The 11,808-nt window shown below is 43.5% G+C and overlaps 1 protein-coding gene across 1 annotated transcript; it reads left to right on the forward strand.

The window, feature by feature from the left end:
* The first annotated feature begins 4,723 nt into the window (after positions 1 to 4,723).
* MAP1LC3C (microtubule associated protein 1 light chain 3 gamma) lies at positions 4,724 to 10,603 on the forward strand. Its single transcript, XM_025286003.3, is given in 5 exon segments — positions 4,724 to 4,887; positions 4,994 to 5,049; positions 5,251 to 5,357; positions 9,895 to 10,090; positions 10,093 to 10,603. Coding segments are annotated over 5 exon segments (444 nt in total). The 5' UTR covers positions 4,724 to 4,829; the 3' UTR covers positions 10,120 to 10,603.
* The last annotated feature ends 1,205 nt before the right edge of the window (positions 10,604 to 11,808 follow it).

Consider the following 11,808-nt stretch of genomic DNA (forward strand, 5'->3'; position numbering starts at 1 on the left):
TTTTTCCCATAAGACACAAACACCTGAAAATTTGACTCATTAAAGGAGACCAAGAATTATGACTGGATTTTTGGAGCTGTGGGGCAGGACCTTAAATCATTTATACTTATCCCCATAGGACCTGGAGGCAGCCTACTCACCTTTATTCTGGGATGCCATATTTTGATTTCTGAAGAGACCATCTGTGATGGTATTTGGGGACTAAAGGAAGAAATAGTCTTTGGAAGTATTGAAGGGGTATTCTTCATTTATAGACTTAAAGTGTTTAATACCTACATTTGGAGGTATTGAGGGGGTATTCTTCATTTTGATCTGAACTTTGAAGATTTGTACACTGGGATGACAGTGTCCGGCCCTTTAAGAACTGTGCAGATGAGGAGGTTGCCAGAGAAATGTTTAAGAAAATATTTCCCCTAGAGCACAATATTTTCTACTCCCAACTTTTCAACTTAAAATTCGAGAGCATATTAGCAACATGGTTTTTATGTTGTTCAAATCCTACCACCTGTGCAATACAGAGCATGTTACTTTTTCTCTGAGCTTCAGTTCTCCTTTTCAGAAGAAATGAGAAAATATAGGTAGTAATTAGCAAGTACAGTGTCAAACATGATGTGTGCTTCCTGCCTATTCCAATGAGGGAAATAGTGATGATGAAGACATTTGTGATATTGATAACCCAAGTCTGTTGTCCAGACTGACCTTGTCTTTTTCAAATAACATTACCCTTCTGATCCTCAAGCTGTTCATCAATTAAATTGTGACAACATTAACTTACACTTTTTGAGTTGTATGTATAAGCCATTGTTGTAAGTGTTTGCATATATTAACTAGTTCATTTGATGCTCACAGTCCCCCAAGGTAGATGTTATTTTATTTTACACACAGGGTGTCAGGGAACATTTAACAGGAGGATTCCTGCGTGCTGTTTTCTATTTCTCAAGGATTCTCTGTTCCTTATCAGTTCCTATTCCAAGAATGAGTAAAGCTGCATGCAGTTCTCAGGACTGAGGTCATGGGATGAGACATGCAGTGACTCTTTTCAGCGTCAGTGACCTTGTATGTGTTAGACTATCCATATTGTGGCTATTGATAAAATCTCATCCTGTTTAATAGCTGAGTAATCATCTTACTAAAGATATATAAGCCTGCATTTCTGCTAATAAAGCACGTTTGCTCCATCAGAGCTTGAGTCCCTGTGTATTTCTTTCTTTCTTCCTCTCTTTCTCTCTCTCCCTCCCTCCGGCTCTCTCTCTTTCACTTTCTTATCATCGACTCCGGACTGCCAGGTCCGGTCCATTAAAGGACCCCAACAACAGGGTAACTGAGGCAGAGAGAGAGGTTGGTTGTATCAATTGCCATAAGGTCACACAGCTAGTAGGTAAAAGATCCAGAGTTCAGCCCCAAGTGGTATGTTTTTTGCTTTTGTTCTTTTGGTCACTACGTTACATCAGACTCTTTGTGACCCCATGGATGTAGCCCACCACGCTCCTCTGTCCTTGGGATTTCCTAGGCAAGAATATTGGAGTGGGTTGCCATTTACTTTTCCAAGTATGTATATGTATACCAAATGGTATGTATACTATTTTTGTGGAATATTAAAATGTAAAATTAATAAAGGACATAGTAATTGCTTGGAATATAATCACTATGTTGGAAAAAGTAGTGATTATGATAGAGGCCTCTCTAGAGGTACAGTCATATGATTAATGTTCATCAAAGGAATATGAGTGAACACTCTGAGATGTTACCACGCTAAACACTTTAAGTCTGAGAAGGCTAAGTGTAAGTGTCTTTTCCACCTATTTTTCTCATCTGAACTTGTGGAAACAGAACCTTGAGATGGCAGAATTTCAAGTGTACAGCAGCATGTACACTTGAATTTCTTCTGAAACAATGCCAAACAGGGAGTCTCCTACCTGTACTGGAGTGCAATGTGGGTGAAAACCAACTTTTTTTATGTTTATCTATTAAAGTTAGGGGGCTTCCCTGGTGGCTCAGCAGTAAAGAATCTGCCTGCAGTGCCAGAGATGTGAGTTTGATCCTGGGTCATGAAGACCCTCTGGAGAAGGAACTGGCAACCCACTCCAGTATTCTTGCCTGGGAAATCTCATGGACAGAGGAGCCTGGGGGACTACAGTGCATGGGATGCAAAAAGTTGGACTTGACTTAGCTTGTGGACTTGACTAAGTTGTGTTTGACTCTTTGCGACCCCATAAACTGCAGCACACCAGGCTTCCCTGTCTTTCACTATCTCCCAGAGTTTGCTCAAATTCATATCCATTGAGTCAGTGATACTATCTAACCATCTCATCTTCTGTGAACCCCTTAATCTTTTGTTCAGTCTTTCCCAGCATCAGGATATTTTCCAGTGAGTCAGCTCTTCACATCAGGTGGCCAACATATTGGAACGTCAGCCTTAGCACGTTCTAGTCCTCCCTCTAGAACCTCAGTCCTCCCAATGAGTATTCAGGACTGATTTCCTTTAGGATTGACTGGTTTGATCTTATAGTCCAAGGGACTCTCAAGATTCTTCTCCAGCACTACAATTCAAAGGCAACAATTCTTCAGTTCTCAGTCTTCTTTATGGTCCAGCTCTAAAATTCATACATGACTACTGGAAAAACCATAGCTTTGACTATATGGACCTTTTTATCAAAGTGATGTCTCTGATTTTTAACCATTAAATGGAAATAATGATTATTTTTCTCAAGTATAAGTATCTAGGAAAGAAAAATATCATAAAGTTAATATGAAATATGTAAGATTCTTTCTTCTTGAGCAATAAAAAGACATGTTGAAAGCCCAGAGCTTAAGAGATTGGTTAGATGATATTGAGTGGAGATGAGAAGGAAGGCAAAACCAAGAAAGGGAAAAGAAAAGGGTCCCAAGGCAATCATGTTTCTGTGGAAGACTGTCAGACCATAACAGAATGCCAGCACCTCTAGTCATTGCCGCAACCTACTCCCAGGACATTGTCCATGGAGGAATGGCCCTGGGATCTGCAAGCCTTCTAAGACACCCTCTGACTAGTGAGGCCAAGTTCCCTCTCTTCCCGTGGACTCAAGGACTCAGAGTAAGTCCAGCAACTTTATTAAGTCCTAGCTTCCTGTTGTTGTTCTTTAGTCATTAAGTCACTTCTGACTCTTTGGTGACTCCATGAGCTGTATCCTGCCAGGCTTCTCTGTGGAATTTTCCAGACAAGAATACTGGAGTGTGGTGGCATTTCCTTCTCCAGGGGATCTTCCTGACCCAGAGATTGAGCCCGCATCTCCTGCATTAGTAGGTGGATTTTTTACCAGGGAAGCCTACCTAGCTTCCTAGGCAGGAGAAAAGGCAAAAAAAAAAAAAAAAATTTTTAATGGGGAAGTTTTAAGTAGTGAAAGTGAAAGTCTCTCATTTGTGTTCAACTCTTTGTGACCCCATGGATTATACACTCTATGGAATTCTCTAGGCCAAAATACTGAAGTGGGTAGCTGTCTCTTTTCCAGGGGATCTTCCCAACCCAGGGATCCAACACAGATCTCTCGCATTACAGGTGAATTCTTTACCAGCTGAGCCACAAGGGAAGCCCATAAACAAAGCAGAATAACCTACTTTTCTTTGTGTCCCTCAACAAACCTAGAGAATGTTTGGTTTTCTCTATGTCATCATCATTAGGCTGAAGACTTCAGTGTCCAGTGTCCTGCATGGAACAGAACCAGAGATGACCTATGAAAATCATGGTACCTTCAGAGACAGTGGAAGAAATCCAAATGGTCCTATTTATTGTTAGGACATATCTGAATAAGATGGCGGGACCACTGCTCCTGGATGTAAGGTAAGGAGGTGATCAGCATCAAATGGGAAAGCTGAATCACTAGAACCATAATTAATGCATAAAAGAAGCACAATCAGGTGAAACACCCTGATCTGAGAATAAGAACTGGGTCCATTTATCCATTTGACCAGTGAGTCAGTTTCCATGGATCTCAGTTTTATCATCTTTTAAATGCAAGATCCTGAGAATAATAATCAGTGTTCTACACACATTCCTAGACCTGTAAAAAAATGAACAAAATATGTTGGAAATACTACTTTGCTACACATCTGGATTTTAACGCTGGTTTTACATATTTTTATCTGGACAAATTGTTCAACCTTTTGGATTGAACCCTTTGGGCACCTATTAATATTTCTTACTGTGAAAAATAGCAATATATTTCAGGATAAGGTGAATATCTCTTCAATTTGCTTCATTACTGTAGTATTACAATGTCCTCACATGAAACTGTTTCTACCCATAACTTCTTAGCTTAGGCTCATAGAACCATTTATAGGGAGGACCAATGCTTTTTGTTTTAGTCACTGTCATGTCAGACTTTTTGCCACCCCATGGCTCTTCTGTCTATGGAATCTTCCAGGCAAGAATACTGGTGCGGGTTGCCATTTCCTTCTCCAGGGAATGTTCCTGATCCAGGGATTGAACCTGCATCTCCTGCAATGTCAGGCAGATTTTTACCTCTGAGCCACCAGGAAAGCCTCAATGACCAATGAATGACATTATAAAATTTAATTTCTTTAGCAAAAACAAAATTTTTAAATAGTAGTGAGTGAAGTAACTTTCTTGAACCAGCAACCAGGTGCCTGTTTCATTTCCTTTCTCAGAACTGACCTCCTCCTGCCTGGGGAGAAGGGAGGGTTGGAGAAGGCTGATGTCACACAGCCCTACATAAAAGCCTTCTTTGGGCTCCTGCCGGCAGTTTGGAAGCAGCTGGAAGGATGAATTAGGTCCTGGTGGTGAGATTTTTTTTTTTTTTTCCAGGCAGACACAGACACAACTGTTGAGCAAAATGCAGACTCCACAGAAAAGCCCAAGCCTCAGACCTTTCAAGCAGAGGAAGAGCTTAGGTAAAGCTCTCAGAATAGCTGTCTGGGTTTTGGCCCTTGAGACAGCAAGGGAAGGTACAGACTTCTGTATATGCTGATGTGCTCATTTAATCTTAAATGTTCACAGCAACCAGAAGAGAGGAAGTTGCTGGAATCAGAGTGAAGTTCCCTGGCAAGATCCCGGTAAGACCATTGTCCTGGGGAGTGGGAGTGAGGGTGAGGGCAGGGATTTGGGGAAGGGGGGCTGTGAGAGCCTATTCTTTGAAACACCAAGACCCAGCCAATGACCTCCTTCTTTCTAGTCCAAGTTCCTCAGATATAGAAAAGGGAGGTGTATCCTTTGACATTTGCTTCAGAGGAGATTCAGGTTGAAATCCTTGACAGGTGATAGTGGAGCGTTACCCCAGGGAGAAGTTCCTGCCCCGGCTGGACAAGACCAAGTTCCTGGTCCCACAGGAACTGACCATGACCCAGTTCCTCAGCGTCATTCGGTAGGTAGCTAAGTGCCTGTGGGGGTGTGTGTTGTGTGGGCTTGGGCTTTTGGAACAATGAGAGATGGGATGTGACAGAGAGAAGGAGAATGATTTGTGCTTCCCCTTTCTCTTCAATATGCCTTGTGTGTGTGTGTGTGTGTGGCTGTGCTGCGTCTTCGTTGCTGTGTGGGCTTTTCGTTAGTTGTGGCCGGCTGAGGCTACTCTCTAGTTCTGGTGCACGGGCTTCTCATTGTGGTGGCTTCTCTTGTTGCAAAGCATGACTCTAGGGTGCGTGGGCTTCAGTAGTTGCATCACGTGGGCTCAGCAATTGTGGCTCCCGGGCTCTAGAGCACAGGCTCAGTGCCTGTGGTGCAGGGGCTTAGTTGCTCTGCGACATGTGGGATCTTCCCAGACCAGGACTCGAAGAACCCGTGTCTTCTGCATTAGCGCGCGGACTCTTTGAGTCTTTACCACTGAGCCACTAGGGGAGCCCCAACTATGCCTTTAAAAAGGATGATCTCATGAGTAACCAATTTTAAAAATGATGTCAAATATTTTGCTACTGCCCTAAAATAAATGAGCACTCCCAATATTGATGTATCAGCTATTTTTTCCTTTGTTTCCACATTTTACTGGTACTGTGTTTTAATTTCTACCTTCAAATTTCTCTAAGAATTTTTAGAAACTGGTCCAAAACCTTGTTTTTAGCTATTTTAAAAGCCCAATGACAGCTTTTTACCTCTAAATATTTTCCCTCTTGTGGCTGGGAGGGAATTTGGGGTAGGAAAATGCACTGTCCACCTGCTGAATCACTGAGCAGGAGAACCACACCTTCCCCACATCCTTGTTTCTTCCATTCAGAACAAGGGAAGGCGTAGAGTAAAACCAGTGTTGCTGACTTTGAACCTTAAGGGATTGAAGTTGTCATCTGCCAGCTGGACTGAATAAAAAATGATATGAAACCAAAAATAGCTGACTAAGGGTTCCGTAAACATGGCTGGCGTATGAGTCTCCCTGTGCTGGAAACAACCTCTCAAAAGTTTTGGCTGATGCAGACAGTTTCATCTGAGAATTTATTATGATTTTTTTAAAAATGAGCTCTTTCAGAAGACCCTGCATTCTTCTCAGACCTACTTAAGGGTTAGGTTAATCCATGGAAATTGGGGCAACTCAAGGAGAACCACAGTCGGATGTAGACCCCTCCTTCTGTCAGCCTACAGGCTGCTGGGGCACAGCGTGGCTTCACCAAAAAGTGAATTTTGACACAACTTCCTCCTTTTTTCCTCCAGTTATCATACTCTTCATCCTAATAATTTTGAATCTTTGTATATATGTTAGTCACTCAGTCGTGTCCAACTCTTTGCAACCCCCGGGTCTGTAGCTCGTCAGGCTCCTCTGTCCATGGGATTTCCCAGACAAGAATACTGGAGTGGGTTGCCATTTCCTTGTCCAGAAGATCTCCCCAACCCAGGAGAACCTGAGCTCCTGCATTGCAAGCAGATTCTTTACCATCTGAGCCACCAGGGAAGCCCTTGAATCTTTACATTAAGTCATAATGGGTGCTTAATATCAATATGTTTAGATAACTTGAATCTTAACATTAAGTCATTAGACACACTGATATTAAGCACCCATTATGTATCATGCACTGTTCTGGGAGCTACACAAAGAGCAATGAAAAATACAGACCAAAAGTCCTATGCTAAAAAACATTCAAACTAGAGTTTTCACTCTTGGAGACTCCTCGCCCTTAATAAAATGAGACCCTAGTGGAAGAAGAAAGGAGATGAAGGTGCAATTGTGGGAATATAGGAGCCCCATCTTCAGATCTACTCTTTCCATGTATAACAGGCATTTGCTCACCACATGAGAGCAGTGCAATGGTCAGGATTTGGTCTTTGTTTATCCAATGTTAGTTAACCAGATTCTGAAACTACTTCCTCTCCCACCCACCACATAAATTTAGCTCCTCCTAGCTAAGACTAGTGGAGAAGACAGTGGCAACCCACTCCAGTACTTTTGCCTGGAAAATCCCATGGATGGAGGAGCCTGGAATGCTGCAGTCCATGGGGTTGCTAAGAGTCGGACATGACTGAGTGACTTCACTTTCACTTTTCACTTTCCTGCATTGGAGAAGGAAATGGCAATCCACTCCAGTGTTCTTGCCTGGAGAATCCCAGGGATGGGGGATCCTGGTGGGCTGCCGTCTATGGGGTCGCACAGAGTCGGACATGACTGAAGCGACTTAGCAGCAGCAGCTAAGACTAGGGGTGTAATGGCTGTGCCTCTAATGTCTGGGTGGAAGGTGGTCAGACAGGGCAAGCCATTGCCAACAGATTCATCTTGCTCTGCTACTAAAGCAATTCAGAACTCCTATGAATCTAGCCAAACATGGCTGCTCCTCTGCATCCCCAACCCAAGGGGAGGGATTTATACTTTTGCATAGTAATGCTTTTCCAAATGGGCTTCCCTGGTGGCTCAGATGGTAAAGCATCTGCCTGCAATGCAGGAGACCTGGGTTCGATTCCTGCCCAGATTGCTCAGTGGTAAACTACGCCTGCCAATGCAGAAGATGCGGGTTTGATCTCTGGGTCCAGAAGTTCCCCTGGGGAGGAAATGGCAACCCCACTCCAGTATTATTGCCTGGAGAATCCCCATGGATACAGGAACCTGAGAGCTATAATCCATGGGGTGGCAAAGAGTAGGACACAACTTAGCAACTAAACAACAATAACCTTTTTCAAATGTCACCCCAAAGCTGCTTAACTGACATGTCAAAATACTCAGCATTATGTGTTTTCTTTGCACCACTCAGGAAATTCTTAACTTGAAATTCACAGCAAACTGAGGCATATTTACTTAGCATTTTTGAGCTAAGAATATTTTTTTTTATAGTTTTTAATGGGATGGTCTCACAGTCTGAGCTCATCTAAGAGTTTGAAGACATTTCAAATTTCCAGAAAAATGAACAATCTTTTAGCCAGTTTCTAATAAATTTATCTTATTTACTGCAGAGAGACAGCTACGATAAGCAGATTCTTTGATTTCTTTTATTATTATATTTTAATTGTGATAAAATATTATTTTAAGTGAGCAGATCATGGCTTTAAGTACATTCATATTGTTGTGCAACCATTAGAAGTATCCATCTCATCTTCCCAAAGGAAAACTCTGTCCCCATTAAAGACTGATTTTCCCATCCTCTCCTTCCCCCTAATCCCTGGAAACCAGCATTCTACCTTCTATTTCTATGAATTTGACTATGCTCTCATCGGAGAAGGCAATGGCACCCCACTCCAGTACTCTTGCCTGGAAAATCCCATGGATGGAGGAGCCTGGTAGGCTGCAGTCCATGGGGTCGCTAGAGTTGGACACGACTGAGTGACTTCACTTTCACTTTTCACTTTCATGCATTGGAGAAGGAAATGGCAACCCACTCCAGTGTTCTTTCCTGGAGAATCCCAGGGATGGGGAAACCTGGTGGGCTGCCATCTATGGGGTCGCACAGAGTCAGACACGACTGAAGCGACTTAGCAGCAGCAGGTACCTCATATAAGTGGGATCATATGGTATCCTTTTGTGACTAACTTATTTCACTGAACATACTGTCCTTAAAATTCATCCATATTGTAGCATTTACTTGTCAGTATTTCCTTCCTTTTTTTAAGGGTGATTAATACTCCATTTATGAATGGACCATGTTTTGTTTATTCATGTGTTGATGGACACTTGGGTTGCTTCCATCAGATTCTTTAGCTTCTGTGCCTTAGTTTATCTGTTATTAGGGAATGAAATGGAGCAAAGACTGAAGTTGTATATAAAAAAGTTAAGTAGGGACTTTTCACTTTCCTTGCGGTCAGTAATTAATAATCTGCAAGCCAATGCAGGGGATGCAGGTTTGACCCATCATCTGGGAACTAAGATTCCACATGCCTTAGAGCAACTAAGCCTGTGCAACCCAGCTGCTGGAGCCTTAGTGCCCTAGAGCCAGTGCTCCACAACAAGAGAAGTCACCCTAATGAGAAGCCCAGGAACAGCAACTAGAGAGTAGCCCCTGCTTGCCACAACTGGAGAAAGCCCGCACGCAGTATCAAAAACCCAGTACAGACAAAAAAAAAGAAATAAAAATTTTCAAAAATAAAGTAATGACCAGATATAAACTCCTATTTTAGCAGTCACTAGTATAAGCAAGCAAATAGATATAAATGACACTCTGAAAGACTCCGGGCAGCAGCAGGAGTGGAAGTTAGATTGCCTGTGCATCTAGAGTAACGTTTCAGGGCAAGTTCTGCCTGCTTCATGGTCCCACAGATTTCTGGGCTGCTTCCAAGATCTACTAAACCAAAACCTGTGGGATGGAGTCCACTTTCAACAGGACTCTCCTAGATAATTCTAAAGTTTGAGGGTAACAGCCCTAGAGTAGGGAGGTGGGTATCTTGGGTAGATAGGCTTACACTGGCCACATAAAGGTAAGAAAGGCTGTGGGTCAGCGATCATTCCCTTCCAGGTTAACTTTTCCCTTCCTGCCTCCTGTGCACCCTCCTCCCCAACCCAGGAGCCGCATGGTCCTAGGGGCCACTGAAGCCTTTTACTTGCTGGTGAACAACAAGAGCCTGGGAAGTATGAACGTGACCATGGCAGAGATCTACAGGGACTACAAGGATGAGGATGGCTTTGTGTACATGACCTATGCCTCCCAGGAGATGTTTGGCTGCTTGGGAACAGCAGCCCCAGAGGATGGGAGCAGCTTGGGGAGGACAGGCCCTGCCATCCTCTCTAGCATGTGTCCTGTAACCAGTGCGTTCACCAGTGCAGGAGGTACGGACTGCTTTCTGTGTGTGCAGTGATGATCTGGGGGCAAAGCCCCCTGCAGTGATCAGCACCAACCATGACAATGAGGCAAGACCTGCCGTGTTTCCTTTTTTGTGCTCACCGTCTTTGGTGGCTCTTGAAAATTTTGGAAATAGTCTTTTCTGAGAAAGAAGTAGTTAACTTGGTCAATGAGCTGGGAAGGTATTTTAAGTGTTTCCTGTGATGGAGGCCAAGCTGGAGGCCCTGGAGGTGTGTGATCTGCCTTGATGGGCAGGAGTCCCAAGTATGCTTGGGCATGGAGATCCTGTGACCTGTGGATGGTCTCCATAGAGCCTGGTGCAGCCATCGTGAACTGCCTCATTTGGGGGTGGTGGGGGTGGCGGGTGGAATGACTGCAGAGGGGAAGTGGCCTTATCTATGTCATTAAAGAGATTATTGTTATTTACACACCATTCACTTGACTTGGTTGTTTCCCCTTATATTCTTTTAGTCTGTCTGTGCCCCTCACAAATTTATGCCAAAGTGGTGACTGCTCAGTTTCAAATAATTTAAATGATTACTTTTCCTTACAATAGAAGTTTGTGAGTGCCATTTCTTTGGAGCATCTGAGCTGATTGCCAGCATGCCCATGGCTGAGCGCAGTGCCAACAACAGTGTATTTTGTGAGTGCACACAAAGGGTGAGAGGTGACAACACAGAGCATACTTCTTGGTGGACACCTCCTGCAGAGGAGTCCTCAGTGGGTTCTTTAATAGCAGGAGCCTGCCCGTTCTGCCCACCTCACACTGCAGCTTAGAAGCGGATCTGGAGCTTTTATACCAACAACTGGGGAGCAGACCCTGCCCCTGACAGGGCTGTGGCAACCACAGAGCAAAGAGAAGGCCCCAACCAATATCCAGGGAAGGCTTGGATCACCACAACACCAATTATATCCCCTACCCAGGGGATAAGAGCCAGCAAACACCAAAGAAAGATGTGGTAGGCATCCATAGTAAAATCGGACTTTGCACCAAAAATACTAGATTCACACAGGCTACACATGGACACTGTCACATAGAAACAGTCTCAGACTCTCACTGATTTCCTGTTGCCAAGTGTCTGATAGGAGGAGTTTCTTGGTTCTTCAGGCATCATAGGGCTTCCAAGTCAGGGCTCCACTGCTCCTTCAAGAAAATCTATTCCCTGCCTTCTCTCCCTGTTATTGTCTCTAAGTGTGTGTGCCCTGCTCTTCAACACAGAGGACCCTGCTTCTCAGCTATCCCCCCTACTCAAACTCCCAGGCTCCCAGGGTCTGAGTATCTCTCATACCATGAGTCTAAGTCACTTAAGACTAGCAGGGAGGAGGATATTTCTCTCTCTATCCATCTTTAAGTTCTCATGGTTGGACTAATAATTAAATTGACATGACAGATTAACAGGAGAAAAAGAAACTAATTTGTGCACCCACAGATCCATACAAATGGAACCTAAGAAGTATGTACGAAGTAGCCAAAGCAGGCAGAGTTTATACTTTTTAGACATAAGCAATACATTTCTGAGGAATGGACAGGATAAAGAAACTTGGGCTTTGGGTGCCCAGTTAGTGAAGAATCTAAAGAGTTTGGGCTTGGGATGGTAAATGAAAAAAGTACAAGGTTTGTTTATATAGGCTTCTCAA

Source organism: Bubalus bubalis, chromosome 5 (assembly GCF_019923935.1).
Source record: "Bubalus bubalis isolate 160015118507 breed Murrah chromosome 5, NDDB_SH_1, whole genome shotgun sequence".
In the NCBI taxonomy this organism is placed as follows: domain Eukaryota; kingdom Metazoa; phylum Chordata; class Mammalia; order Artiodactyla; family Bovidae; genus Bubalus; species Bubalus bubalis.